At 36.7% G+C, this 17,288-nt stretch overlaps 1 protein-coding gene across 1 annotated transcript in view; it reads left to right on the top strand.

The window, feature by feature from the left end:
* The window catches only part of tbc1d2b (TBC1 domain family, member 2B), a 170,453-nt gene that overhangs the window by 104,318 nt on the left and 48,847 nt on the right, over positions 1 to 17,288 (top strand). Inside the window, exon 7 of the mRNA XM_055910098.1 lies at positions 3 to 178. Coding sequence (XP_055766073.1) covers positions 3 to 178 — 176 coding nt within the window. The remainder of the gene's footprint in view (positions 1 to 2; positions 179 to 17,288) is intronic.

The following is a 17,288-nucleotide window of genomic DNA, read 5'->3' as shown; positions in this document are numbered from 1 at the left end:
AGGCTAAACTGTGTCAGGTTGAGAGTAAGTACCTGGTGCTGCTTCAGGACCTGAAGAACCCAGTGTGTTCCTCTTCAGACCATAATCCTGCCAGGGAGGTCATCTCTAGACTGTTGGAGGATGCACTGGACAACACTGACCCTACGGGACACGCCATCTTTAAACCACACCCTGTCAGGTAAACGCTCTACAGGTGGACCTGATCTATGCTGTTCTGTAAACAGAACCATTATTTTAAAGTATGGGAACGGGTTTTAATAAGGTTACTTTATGTTCTGGGCATTGTTTTTCCACTTCCTTTGCAAAGCCCTCTGTCACTCGGAAAGGTATTCCAGTGTCTGCCTTCCAGTGGGTGTGTACGCTACCTGCCCCTCCCCTATGAAGCATGACTTACTGTAGTCTACCAATGATGTTACTAGATGACTTACTGTAGTCTACCAATGATGTTATAAGATGTTACAAGATGACTTACTGTACACTACCAACGATGTTACTAGATGACTTACTGTAGTCTACCAACGATGTTATAAGATGTTACAAGATGACTTACTGTAGACTACCAATGATGTTACTAGATGACTTACTGTAGTCTACCAACGATGTTATAAGATGTTACAAGATGACTTACTGTAGACTACCAATGATGTTACTAGATGACTTACTGTAGTCTACCAACGATGTTATAAGATGTTACAAGATGACTTACTGTAGTCTACCAATGATGTTACTAGATGTTACTAGATGACTTACTGTAGTCTACCAATGATGTTACTAGATGACTTACTGTAGTCTACCAATGATGTTACTAGATGACTTACTGTAGTCTACCAATGATGTTACTAGATGACTTACTGTAGCCTACCAACGATGTTACTAGATGACTTACTGTAGCCTACCAATGATGTTACTAGATGACTTACTGTAGTCTACCAATGATGTTACTAGATGACTTACTGTAGTCTACCAATGATGTTACTAGATGACTTACTGTAGCCTACCAACGATGTTACTAGATGACTTACTGTAGCCTACCAATGATGTTACTAGATGACTTACTGTAGTCTACCAATGATGTTACTAGATGACTTACTGTAGTCTACCAATGATGTTACTAGATGACTTACTGTAGTCTACCAATGATGTTACTAGATGACTTACTGTAGTCTACCAATGATGTTACTAGATGACTTACTGTAGTCTACCAATGATGTTACTAGATGACTTACTGTAGTCTACCAACGATGTTACTAGATGACTTACTGTAGCCTACCAATGATGTTACTAGATGACTTACTGTAGTCTACCAATGATGTTACTAGATGACTTACTGTAGTCTACCAATGATGTTACTAGATGACTTACTGTAGCCTACCAACGATGTTACTAGATGACTTACTGTAGCCTACCAATGATGTTACTAGATGACTTACTGTAGTCTACCAATGATGTTACTAGATGACTTACTGTAGTCTACCAATGATGTTACTAGATGACTTACTGTAGTCTACCAATGATGTTACTAGATGACTTACTGTAGTCTACCAATGATGTTACTAGATGACTTACTGTAGCCTACCAATGATGTTACTAGATGACTTACTGTAGTCTACCAACGATGTTATAAGATGTTACTAGATGACTTACTGTAGTCTACCAATGATGTTACTAGATGTTACTAGATGACTTACTGTAGTCTACCAATGATGTTACTAGATGACTTACTGTAGTCTACCAATGATGTTACTAGATGACTTACTGTAGCCTACCAACGATGTTACTAGATGACTTACTGTAGTCTACCAATGATGTTATAAGATGTTACAAGATGACTTACTGTACACTACCAACGATGTTACTAGATGACTTACTGTAGTCTACCAACGATGTTATAAGATGTTACAAGATGACTTACTGTAGACTACCAATGATGTTACTAGATGACTTACTGTAGTCTACCAACGATGTTATAAGATGTTACAAGATGACTTACTGTAGTCTACCAATGATGTTACTAGATGTTACTAGATGACTTACTGTAGTCTACCAATGATGTTACTAGATGACTTACTGTAGTCTACCAATGATGTTACTAGATGACTTACTGTAGTCTACCAATGATGTTACTAGATGACTTACTGTAGCCTACCAACGATGTTACTAGATGACTTACTGTAGCCTACCAATGATGTTACTAGATGACTTACTGTAGTCTACCAATGATGTTACTAGATGACTTACTGTAGTCTACCAATGATGTTACTAGATGACTTACTGTAGTCTACCAATGATGTTACTAGATGACTTACTGTAGTCTACCAATGATGTTACTAGATGACTTACTGTAGTCTACCAATGATGTTACTAGATGACTTACTGTAGCCTACCAACGATGTTACTAGATGACTTACTGTAGCCTACCAATGATGTTACTAGATGACTTACTGTAGTCTACCAATGATGTTACTAGATGACTTACTGTAGTCTACCAATGATGTTACTAGATGACTTACTGTAGCCTACCAACGATGTTACTAGATGACTTACTGTAGCCTACCAATGATGTTACTAGATGACTTACTGTAGTCTACCAATGATGTTACTAGATGACTTACTGTAGTCTACCAATGATGTTACTAGATGACTTACTGTAGTCTACCAATGATGTTACTAGATGACTTACTGTAGTCTACCAATGATGTTACTAGATGACTTACTGTAGTCTACCAATGATGTTACTAGATGACTTACTGTAGCCTACCAACGATGTTACTAGATGACTTACTGTAGCCTACCAATGATGTTACTAGATGACTTACTGTAGTCTACCAATGATGTTACTAGATGACTTACTGTAGTCTACCAATGATGTTACTAGATGACTTACTGTAGCCTACCAACGATGTTACTAGATGACTTACTGTAGCCTACCAATGATGTTACTAGATGACTTACTGTAGTCTACCAATGATGTTACTAGATGACTTACTGTAGTCTACCAATGATGTTACTAGATGACTTACTGTAGTCTACCAATGATGTTACTAGATGACTTACTGTAGTCTACCAATGATGTTACTAGATGACTTACTGTAGTCTACCAATGATGTTACTAGATGACTTACTGTAGCCTACCAACGATGTTACTAGATGACTTACTGTAGCCTACCAATGATGTTACTAGATGACTTACTGTAGTCTACCAATGATGTTACTAGATGACTTACTGTAGTCTACCAATGATGTTACTAGATGACTTACTGTAGCCTACCAACGATGTTACTAGATGACTTACTGTAGCCTACCAATGATGTTACTAGATGACTTACTGTAGTCTACCAATGATGTTACTAGATGACTTACTGTAGTCTACCAATGATGTTACTAGATGACTTACTGTAGTCTACCAATGATGTTACTAGATGACTTACTGTAGTCTACCAATGATGTTACTAGATGACTTACTGTAGTCTACCAATGATGTTACTAGATGACTTACTGTAGCCTACCAACGATGTTACTAGATGACTTACTGTAGCCTACCAATGATGTTACTAGATGACTTACTGTAGTCTACCAATGATGTTACTAGATGACTTACTGTAGTCTACCAATGATGTTACTAGATGACTTACTGTAGCCTACCAACGATGTTACTAGATGACTTACTGTAGCCTACCAATGATGTTACTAGATGACTTACTGTAGTCTACCAATGATGTTACTAGATGACTTACTGTAGTCTACCAATGATGTTACTAGATGACTTACTGTAGTCTACCAATGATGTTACTAGATGACTTACTGTAGTCTACCAATGATGTTACTAGATGACTTACTGTAGCCTACCAATGATGTTACTAGATGACTTACTGTAGTCTACCAACGATGTTATAAGATGTTACTAGATGACTTACTGTAGTCTACCAATGATGTTACTAGATGTTACTAGATGACTTACTGTAGTCTACCAATGATGTTACTAGATGACTTACTGTAGTCTACCAATGATGTTACTAGATGACTTACTGTAGCCTACCAACGATGTTACTAGATGACTTACTGTAGCCTACCAATGATGTTACTAGATGACTTACTGTAGTCTACCAATGATGTTACTAGATGACTTACTGTAGTCTACCAATGATGTTACTAGATGACTTACTGTAGTCTACCAATGATGTTACTAGATGACTTACTGTAGTCTACCAATGATGTTACTAGATGACTTACTGTAGCCTACCAATGATGTTACTAGATGACTTACTGTAGTCTACCAACGATGTTATAAGATGTTACTAGATGACTTACTGTAGCCTACCAATGATGTTACTAGATGACTTACTGTAGTCTACCAACGATGTTACTAGATGACTTACTGTAGTCTACCAACGATGTTACTAATGTTACTAGATGACTTACTGTAGTCTACCAATGATGTTACTAGATGACTTACTGTAGTCTACCAACGATGTTATAAGATGTTACTAGATGACTTACTGTAGTCTACCAATGATGTTACTAGATGACTTACTGTAGTCTACCAACGATGTTATAAGATGTTACTAGATGACTTACTGTAGTCTACCAACGATGTTACTAGATGACTTACTGTAGCCTACCAATGATGTTACTAGATGACTTACTGTAGCCTACCAATGATGTTACTAGATGACTTACTGTAGTCTACCAACGATGTTACTAGATGACTTACTGTAGCCTACCAATGATGTTACTAGATGACTTACTGTAGTCTACCAATGATGTTACTAGATGTTACTAGAGGACTTACTGTAGTCTACCAATGATGTTACTAGATGACTTACTGTAGTCTACCAATGATGTTACTAGATGACTTACTGTAGCCTACCAACGATGTTATAAGATGTTACTAAATGACTTACTGTAGTCTACCAATGATGTTACTAGATGACTTACTGTAGTCTACCAACGATGTTACTAGATGACTTACTGTAGCCTACCAACGATGTTATAAGATGTTACTAGATGTTACTAGATGACTTACTGTAGCCTACCAATGATGTTACTAGATGACTTACTGTAGTCTACCAATGATGTTACTAGATGACTTACTGTAGTCTACCAATGATGTTACTAGATGACTTACTGTAGTCTACCAATGATGTTACTAGATGACTTACTGTAGCCTACCAACGATGTTATAAGATGTTACTAAATGACTTACTGTAGTCTACCAATGATGTTACTAGATGACTTACTGTGGTCTACCAACGATGTTACTAGATGACTTACTGTAGCCTACCAATGATGTTACTAGATGACTTACTGTAGTCTACCAATGATGTTACTAGATGACTTACTGTAGCCTACCAACGATGTTACTAGATGACTTACTGTAGCCTACCAATGATGTTATAAGATGTTACAAGATGACTTACTGTAGTCTACCAACGATGTTACTAGATGACTTACTGTAGTCTACCAACGATGTTACTAGATGACTTACTGTAGCCTACCAATGATGTTACTAGATGACTTACTGTAGTCTACCAATGATGTTACTAGATGTTACTAGATGACTTACTGTAGTCTACCAACGATGTTACTAGATGTTACTAGATGACTTACTGTAGTCTACCAACGATGTTACAAGATGTTACTAGATGACTTACTGTAGTCTACCAATGATGTTACTAGATGACTTACTGTAGTCTACCAACGATGTTACTAGATGACTTACTGTAGTCTACCAATGATGTTACTAGATGACTTACTGTAGTCTACCAACGATGTTACTAGATGACTTACTGTAGCCTACCAACGATGTTATAAGATGTTACTAGATGACTTACTGTAGCCTACCAATGATGTTATAAGATGTTACTAGATGACTTACTGTAGCCTACCAACGATGTTATAAGATGTTACTAGATGACTTACTGTAGTCTACCAACGATGTTACTAGATGACTTACTGTAGTCTACCAACGATTTTACTAGATGACTTACTGTAGTCTACCAACGATGTTACAAGATGACTTACTGTAGCCTACCAACGATGTTACTAGATGACTTACTGTAGCCTACCAATGATGTTATAAGATGTTACAAGATGACTTACTGTAGTCTACCAACGATGTTACTAGATGACTTACTGTAGTCTACCAATGATGTTATAAGATGTTACAAGATGACTTACTGTAGACTACCAATGATGTTACTAGATGACTTACTGTAGTCTACCAATGATGTTACTAGATGACTTACTGTAGCCTACCAATGATGTTACTAGATGACTTACTGTAGTCTACCAATGATGTTACTAGATGACTTACTGTAGCCTACCAATGATGTTACTAGATGACTTACTGTAGTCTACCAACGATGTTATAAGATGTTACTAGATGACTTACTGTAGCCTACCAATGATGTTACTAGATGACTTACTGTAGTCTACCAACGATGTTACTAGATGACTTACTGTAGTCTACCAACGATGTTACTAATGTTACTAGATGACTTACTGTAGTCTACCAATGATGTTACTAGATGACTTACTGTAGTCTACCAACGATGTTATAAGATGTTACTAGATGACTTACTGTAGTCTACCAATGATGTTACTAGATGACTTACTGTAGTCTACCAACGATGTTATAAGATGTTACTAGATGACTTACTGTAGTCTACCAACGATGTTACTAGATGACTTACTGTAGCCTACCAATGATGTTACTAGATGACTTACTGTAGCCTACCAATGATGTTACTAGATGACTTACTGTAGTCTACCAATGATGTTACAAGATGACTTACTGTAGCCTACCAATGATGTTATAAGATGTTACTAGATGACTTACTGTAGTCTACCAACGATGTTACTAGATGTTACTAGATGACTTACTGTAGTCTACCAACGATGTTACTAGATGACTTACTGTAGCCTACCAACGATGTTACTAGATGACTTACTGTAGCCTACCAATGATGTTATAAGATGTTACAAGATGACTTACTGTAGTCTACCAACGATGTTACTAGATGACTTACTGTAGTCTACCAACGATGTTACTAGATGACTTACTGTAGCCTACCAATGATGTTACTAGATGACTTACTGTAGTCTACCAATGATGTTACTAGATGTTACTAGATGACTTACTGTAGTCTACCAACGATGTTACTAGATGTTACTAGATGACTTACTGTAGTCTACCAACGATGTTACAAGATGTTACTAGATGACTTACTGTAGTCTACCAATGATGTTACTAGATGACTTACTGTAGTCTACCAACGATGTTACTAGATGACTTACTGTAGTCTACCAATGATGTTACTAGATGACTTACTGTAGTCTACCAACGATGTTACTAGATGACTTACTGTAGCCTACCAACGATGTTATAAGATGTTACTAGATGACTTACTGTAGCCTACCAATGATGTTATAAGATGTTACTAGATGACTTACTGTAGCCTACCAACGATGTTATAAGATGTTACTAGATGACTTACTGTAGTCTACCAACGATGTTACTAGATGACTTACTGTAGTCTACCAACGATTTTACTAGATGACTTACTGTAGTCTACCAACGATGTTACAAGATGACTTACTGTAGCCTACCAACGATGTTACTAGATGACTTACTGTAGCCTACCAATGATGTTATAAGATGTTACAAGATGACTTACTGTAGTCTACCAACGATGTTACTAGATGACTTACTGTAGTCTACCAATGATGTTATAAGATGTTACAAGATGACTTACTGTAGACTACCAATGATGTTACTAGATGACTTACTGTAGTCTACCAATGATGTTACTAGATGACTTACTGTAGCCTACCAATGATGTTACTAGATGACTTACTGTAGTCTACCAATGATGTTACTAGATGACTTACTGTAGCCTACCAATGATGTTACTAGATGACTTACTGTAGTCTACCAACGATGTTATAAGATGTTACTAGATGACTTACTGTAGCCTACCAATGATGTTACTAGATGACTTACTGTAGTCTACCAACGATGTTACTAGATGACTTACTGTAGTCTACCAACGATGTTACTAATGTTACTAGATGACTTACTGTAGTCTACCAATGATGTTACTAGATGACTTACTGTAGTCTACCAACGATGTTATAAGATGTTACTAGATGACTTACTGTAGTCTACCAATGATGTTACTAGATGACTTACTGTAGTCTACCAACGATGTTATAAGATGTTACTAGATGACTTACTGTAGTCTACCAACGATGTTACTAGATGACTTACTGTAGCCTACCAATGATGTTACTAGATGACTTACTGTAGCCTACCAATGATGTTACTAGATGACTTACTGTAGTCTACCAATGATGTTACAAGATGACTTACTGTAGCCTACCAATGATGTTATAAGATGTTACTAGATGACTTACTGTAGTCTACCAACGATGTTATAAGATGTTACTAGATGACTTACTGTAGTCTACCAATGATGTTATAAGATGTTACTAAATGACTTACTGTAGTCTACCAACGATGTTACTAGATGACTTACTGTAGCCTACCAATGATGTTACTAGATGACTTACTGTAGTCTACCAATGATGTTACTAGATACTAGAGGACTTACTGTAGTCTACCAATGATGTTACTAGATGACTTACTGTAGTCTACCAATGATGTTACTAGATGACTTACTGTAGCCTACCAACGATGTTATAAGATGTTACTAAATGACTTACTGTAGTCTACCAATGATGTTACTAGATGACTTACTGTAGTCTACCAACGATGTTACTAGATGACTTACTGTAGCCTACCAACGATGTTATAAGATGTTACTAGATGTTACTAGATGACTTACTGTAGCCTACCAATGATGTTACTAGATGACTTACTGTAGTCTACCAACGATGTTACTAGATGACTTACTGTAGCCTACCAATGATGTTACTAGATGTTACAAGATGACTTACTGTAGTCTACCAATGATGTTACTAGATGACTTACTGTAGCCTACCAACGATGTTATAAGATGTTACTAAATGACTTACTGTAGTCTACCAATGATGTTACTAGATGACTTACTGTAGTCTACCAACGATGTTACTAGATGACTTACTGTAGCCTACCAATGATGTTACTAGATGACTTACTGTAGTCTACCAATGATGTTACTAGATGACTTACTGTAGCCTACCAACGATGTTACTAGATGACTTACTGTAGCCTACCAATGATGTTATAAGATGTTACAAGATGACTTACTGTAGTCTACCAACGATGTTACTAGAAGACTTACTGTAGTCTACCAACGATGTTACTGGATGACTTACTGTAGCCTACCAATGATGTTACTAGATGACTTACTGTAGTCTACCAATGATGTTACTAGATGTTACTAGATGACTTACTGTAGTCTACCAACGATGTTACTAGATGTTACTAGATGACTTACTGTAGTCTACCAACGATGTTACAAGATGTTACTAGATGACTTACTGTAGTCTACCAATGATGTTACTAGATGACTTACTGTAGTCTACCAACGATGTTACTAGATGACTTACTGTAGTCTACCAATGATGTTACTAGATGACTTACTGTAGTCTACCAACGATGTTACTAGATGACTTACTGTAGCCTACCAACGATGTTATAAGATGTTACTAGATGACTTACTGTAGCCTACCAATGATGTTATAAGATGTTACTAGATGACTTACTGTAGCCTACCAACGATGTTATAAGATGTTACTAGATGACTTACTGTAGTCTACCAACGATGTTACTAGATGACTTACTGTAGTCTACCAACGATTTTACTAGATGACTTACTGTAGTCTACCAACGATGTTACAAGATGTTACTAGATGACTTACTGTAGCCTACCAACGATGTTATAAGATGTTACTAGATGACTTACTGTAGCCTACCAACGATGTTACTAGATGACTTACTGTAGTCTACCAACGATGTTATAAGATGTTACTAGATGACTTACTGTAGCCTACCAACGATGTTACTAGATGACTTACTGTAGTCTACCAACGATGTTACTAGATGACTTACTGTAGCCTACCAACGATGTTATAAGATGTTACTAAATGACTTACTGTAGTCTACCAATGATGTTACTAGATGACTTACTGTAGTCTACCAACAATGTTACTAGATGACTTACTGTAGCCTACCAATGATGTTACTAGATGACTTACTGTAGTCTACCAATGATGTTACTAGATGACTTACTGTAGTCTACCAACGATGTTATAAGATGACTTACTGTAGTCTACCAATGATGTTACTAGATGACTTACTGTAGTCTACCAACGATGTTACTAGATGACTTACTGTAGCCTACCAACGATGTTATAAGATGTTACTAGATGACTTACTGTAGCCTACCAATGATGTTATAAGATGTTACTAGATGACTTACTGTAGCCTACCAACGATGTTATAAGATGTTACTAGATGACTTACTGTAGCCTACCAACGATGTTACTAGATGACTTACTGTAGTCTACCAACGATGTTACTAGATGACTTACTGTAGTCTACCAACGATGTTACAAGATGTTACTAGATGACTTACTGTAGCCTACCAACGATGTTATAAGATGTTACTAGATGACTTACTGTAGCCTACCAACGATGTTACTAGATGACTTACTGTAGTCTACCAACGATGTTATAAGATGTTACTAGATGACTTACTGTAGCCTACCAACGATGTTACTAGATGACTTACTGTAGTCTACCAACGATGTTACTAGATGACTTACTGTAGTCTACCAATGATGTTACTAGATGACTTACTGTAGTCTACCAACGATGTTACTAGATGACTTACTGTAGTCTACCAATGATGTTACTAGATGACTTACTGTAGTCTACCAACGATGTTACTAGATGACTTACTGTAGCCTACCAACGATGTTATAAGATGTTACTAGATGACTTACTGTAGCCTACCAATGATGTTATAAGATGTTACTAGATGACTTACTGTAGCCTACCAACGATGTTATAAGATGTTACTAGATGACTTACTGTAGTCTACCAATGATGTTATAAGATGTTACTAAATGACTTACTGTAGTCTACCAACGATGTTACTAGATGACTTACTGTAGCCTACCAATGATGTTACTAGATGACTTACTGTAGTCTACCAATGATGTTACTAGATACTAGAGGACTTACTGTAGTCTACCAATGATGTTACTAGATGACTTACTGTAGTCTACCAATGATGTTACTAGATGACTTACTGTAGCCTACCAACGATGTTATAAGATGTTACTAAATGACTTACTGTAGTCTACCAATGATGTTACTAGATGACTTACTGTAGTCTACCAACGATGTTACTAGATGACTTACTGTAGCCTACCAACGATGTTATAAGATGTTACTAGATGTTACTAGATGACTTACTGTAGCCTACCAATGATGTTACTAGATGACTTACTGTAGTCTACCAACGATGTTACTAGATGACTTACTGTAGCCTACCAATGATGTTACTAGATGTTACAAGATGACTTACTGTAGTCTACCAATGATGTTACTAGATGACTTACTGTAGCCTACCAACGATGTTATAAGATGTTACTAAATGACTTACTGTAGTCTACCAATGATGTTACTAGATGACTTACTGTAGTCTACCAACGATGTTACTAGATGACTTACTGTAGCCTACCAATGATGTTACTAGATGACTTACTGTAGTCTACCAATGATGTTACTAGATGACTTACTGTAGCCTACCAACGATGTTACTAGATGACTTACTGTAGCCTACCAATGATGTTATAAGATGTTACAAGATGACTTACTGTAGTCTACCAACGATGTTACTAGAAGACTTACTGTAGTCTACCAACGATGTTACTGGATGACTTACTGTAGCCTACCAATGATGTTACTAGATGACTTACTGTAGTCTACCAATGATGTTACTAGATGTTACTAGATGACTTACTGTAGTCTACCAACGATGTTACTAGATGTTACTAGATGACTTACTGTAGTCTACCAACGATGTTACAAGATGTTACTAGATGACTTACTGTAGTCTACCAATGATGTTACTAGATGACTTACTGTAGTCTACCAACGATGTTACTAGATGACTTACTGTAGTCTACCAATGATGTTACTAGATGACTTACTGTAGTCTACCAACGATGTTACTAGATGACTTACTGTAGCCTACCAACGATGTTATAAGATGTTACTAGATGACTTACTGTAGCCTACCAATGATGTTATAAGATGTTACTAGATGACTTACTGTAGCCTACCAACGATGTTATAAGATGTTACTAGATGACTTACTGTAGTCTACCAACGATGTTACTAGATGACTTACTGTAGTCTACCAACGATTTTACTAGATGACTTACTGTAGTCTACCAACGATGTTACAAGATGTTACTAGATGACTTACTGTAGCCTACCAACGATGTTATAAGATGTTACTAGATGACTTACTGTAGCCTACCAACGATGTTACTAGATGACTTACTGTAGTCTACCAACGATGTTATAAGATGTTACTAGATGACTTACTGTAGCCTACCAACGATGTTACTAGATGACTTACTGTAGTCTACCAACGATGTTACTAGATGACTTACTGTAGCCTACCAACGATGTTATAAGATGTTACTAAATGACTTACTGTAGTCTACCAATGATGTTACTAGATGACTTACTGTAGTCTACCAACAATGTTACTAGATGACTTACTGTAGCCTACCAATGATGTTACTAGATGACTTACTGTAGTCTACCAATGATGTTACTAGATGACTTACTGTAGTCTACCAACGATGTTATAAGATGACTTACTGTAGTCTACCAATGATGTTACTAGATGACTTACTGTAGTCTACCAACGATGTTACTAGATGACTTACTGTAGCCTACCAACGATGTTATAAGATGTTACTAGATGACTTACTGTAGCCTACCAATGATGTTATAAGATGTTACTAGATGACTTACTGTAGCCTACCAACGATGTTATAAGATGTTACTAGATGACTTACTGTAGCCTACCAACGATGTTACTAGATGACTTACTGTAGTCTACCAACGATGTTACTAGATGACTTACTGTAGTCTACCAACGATGTTACAAGATGTTACTAGATGACTTACTGTAGCCTACCAACGATGTTATAAGATGTTACTAGATGACTTACTGTAGCCTACCAACGATGTTACTAGATGACTTACTGTAGTCTACCAACGATGTTATAAGATGTTACTAGATGACTTACTGTAGCCTACCAACGATGTTACTAGATGACTTACTGTAGTCTACCAACGATGTTACTAGATGACTTACTGTAGTCTACCAATGATGTTACTAGATGACTTACTGTAGTCTACCAACGATGTTACTAGATGACTTACTGTAGTCTACCAATGATGTTACTAGATGACTTACTGTAGTCTACCAACGATGTTACTAGATGACTTACTGTAGCCTACCAACGATGTTATAAGATGTTACTAGATGACTTACTGTAGCCTACCAATGATGTTATAAGATGTTACTAGATGACTTACTGTAGCCTACCAACGATGTTATAAGATGTTACTAGATGACTTACTGTAGTCTACCAACGATGTTACTAGATGACTTACTGTAGTCTACCAACGATTTTACTAGATGACTTACTGTAGTCTACCAACGATGTTACAAGATGTTACTAGATGACTTACTGTAGCCTACCAACGATGTTATAAGATGTTACTAGATGACTTACTGTAGCCTACCAACGATGTTACTAGATGACTTACTGTAGTCTACCAACGATGTTATAAGATGTTACTAGATGACTTACTGTAGCCTACCAACGATGTTACTAGATGACTTACTGTAGTCTACCAACGATGTTACTAGATGACTTACTGTAGCCTACCAACGATGTTATAAGATGTTACTAAATGACTTACTGTAGTCTACCAATGATGTTACTAGATGACTTACTGTAGTCTACCAACAATGTTACTAGATGACTTACTGTAGCCTACCAATGATGTTACTAGATGACTTACTGTAGTCTACCAATGATGTTACTAGATGACTTACTGTAGTCTACCAACGATGTTATAAGATGACTTACTGTAGTCTACCAATGATGTTACTAGATGACTTACTGTAGTCTACCAACGATGTTACTAGATGACTTACTGTAGCCTACCAACGATGTTATAAGATGTTACTAGATGACTTACTGTAGCCTACCAATGATGTTATAAGATGTTACTAGATGACTTACTGTAGCCTACCAACGATGTTATAAGATGTTACTAGATGACTTACTGTAGCCTACCAACGATGTTACTAGATGACTTACTGTAGTCTACCAACGATGTTACTAGATGACTTACTGTAGTCTACCAACGATGTTACAAGATGTTACTAGATGACTTACTGTAGCCTACCAACGATGTTATAAGATGTTACTAGATGACTTACTGTAGCCTACCAACGATGTTACTAGATGACTTACTGTAGTCTACCAACGATGTTATAAGATGTTACTAGATGACTTACTGTAGCCTACCAACGATGTTACTAGATGACTTACTGTAGTCTACCAACGATGTTACTAGATGACTTACTGTAGCCTACCAACGATGTTATAAGATGTTACTAAATGACTTAATGTAGTCTACCAATGATGTTACTAGATGACTTACTGTAGTCTACCAACGATGTTACTAGATGACTTACTGTAGCCTACCAATGATGTTACTAGATGACTTACTGTAGTCTACCAATGATGTTACTAGATGACTTACTGTAGTCTACCAACGATGTTATAAGATGACTTACTGTAGTCTACCAATGATGTTACTAGATGACTTACTGTAGTCTACCAACGATGTTACTAGATGACTTACTGTAGCCTACCAATGATGTTATAAGATGTTACAAGATGACTTACTGTAGTCTACCAATGATGTTACTAGATGACTTACTGTAGCCTACCAACGATGTTATAAGATGTTACTAAATGACTTACTGTAGTCTACCAATGATGTTACTAGATGACTTACTGTAGTCTACCAACGATGTTACTAGATGACTTACTGTAGCCTACCAATGATGTTACTAGATGACTTACTGTAGTCTACCAACGATGTTACAAGATGACTTACTGTAGCCTACCAACGATGTTACTAGATGACTTACTGTAGTCTACCAACGATGTTACTAGATGACTTACTGTAGTCTACCAATGATGTTATAAGATGACTTACTGTAGTCTACCAATGATGTTACTAGATGTTACTAGATGACTTACTGTAGTCTACCAACGATGTTACTAGATGTTACTAGATGACTTACTGTAGCCTACCAACGATGTTACTAGATGACTTACTGTAGTCTACCAACGATGTTACAAGATGTTACTAGATGACTTACTGTAGTCTACCAATGATGTTACTAGATGACTTACTGTAGCCTACCAATGATGTTACTAGATGACTTACTGTAGTCTACCAATGATGTTACTAGATGACTTACTGTAGTCTACCAACGATGTTATAAGATGACTTACTGTAGTCTACCAACGATGTTACTAGATGACTTACTGTAGCCTACCAACGATGTTATAAGATGTTACTTGATGACTTACTGTAGCCTACCAATGATGTTATAAGATGTTACTAGATGACTTACTGTAGCCTACCAACGATGTTATAAGATGTTACTAGATGACTTACTGTAGTCTACCAATGATGTTACTAGATGACTTACTGTAGTCTACCAACAATGTTACTAGATGACTTACTGTAGCCTACCAATGATGTTACTAGATGACTTACTGTAGTCTACCAATGATGTTACTAGATGACTTACTGTAGTCTACCAACGATGTTATAAGATGACTTACTGTAGTCTACCAATGATGTTACTAGATGACTTACTGTAGTCTACCAACGATGTTACTAGATGACTTACTGTAGCCTACCAACGATGTTATAAGATGTTACTAGATGACTTACTGTAGCCTACCAATGATGTTATAAGATGTTACTAGATGACTTACTGTAGCCTACCAACGATGTTATAAGATGTTACTAGATGACTTACTGTAGCCTACCAACGATGTTACTAGATGACTTACTGTAGTCTACCAACGATGTTACTAGATGACTTACTGTAGTCTACCAACGATGTTACAAGATGTTACTAGATGACTTACTGTAGCCTACCAACGATGTTATAAGATGTTACTAGATGACTTACTGTAGCCTACCAACGATGTTACTAGATGACTTACTGTAGTCTACCAACGATGTTATAAGATGTTACTAGATGACTTACTGTAGCCTACCAACGATGTTACTAGATGACTTACTGTAGTCTACCAACGATGTTACTAGATGACTTACTGTAGCCTACCAACGATGTTATAAGATGTTACTAAATGACTTACTGTAGTCTACCAATGATGTTACTAGATGACTTACTGTAGTCTACCAACGATGTTACTAGATGACTTACTGTAGCCTACCAATGATGTTACTAGATGACTTACTGTAGTCTACCAATGATGTTACTAGATGACTTACTGTAGTCTACCAACGATGTTATAAGATGACTTACTGTAGTCTACCAATGATGTTACTAGATGACTTACTGTAGTCTACCAACGATGTTACTAGATGACTTACTGTAGCCTACCAATGATGTTATAAGATGTTACAAGATGACTTACTGTAGTCTACCAATGATGTTACTAGATGACTTACTGTAGCCTACCAACGATGTTATAAGATGTTACTAAATGACTTACTGTAGTCTACCAATGATGTTACTAGATGACTTACTGTAGTCTACCAACGATGTTACTAGATGACTTACTGTAGCCTACCAATGATGTTACTAGATGACTTACTGTAGTCTACCAACGATGTTACAAGATGACTTACTGTAGCCTACCAACGATGTTACTAGATGACTTACTGTAGTCTACCAACGATGTTACTAGATGACTTACTGTAGTCTACCAATGATGTTATAAGATGACTTACTGTAGTCTACCAATGATGTTACTAGATGTTACTAGATGACTTACTGTAGTCTACCAACGATGTTACTAGATGTTACTAGATGACTTACTGTAGCCTACCAACGATGTTACTAGATGACTTACTGTAGTCTACCAACGATGTTACAAGATGTTACTAGATGACTTACTGTAGTCTACCAATGATGTTACTAGATGACTTACTGTAGCCTACCAATGATGTTACTAGATGA

The sequence above is a fragment of the Salvelinus fontinalis genome, unplaced genomic scaffold, assembly GCF_029448725.1.
Source record: "Salvelinus fontinalis isolate EN_2023a unplaced genomic scaffold, ASM2944872v1 scaffold_0001, whole genome shotgun sequence".
Taxonomy (NCBI): Eukaryota; Metazoa; Chordata; class Actinopteri; order Salmoniformes; family Salmonidae; genus Salvelinus; species Salvelinus fontinalis.
Note: the sequence above shows the minus strand (reverse complement) of the source record. Positions and strands in the feature narration are given on the sequence as shown.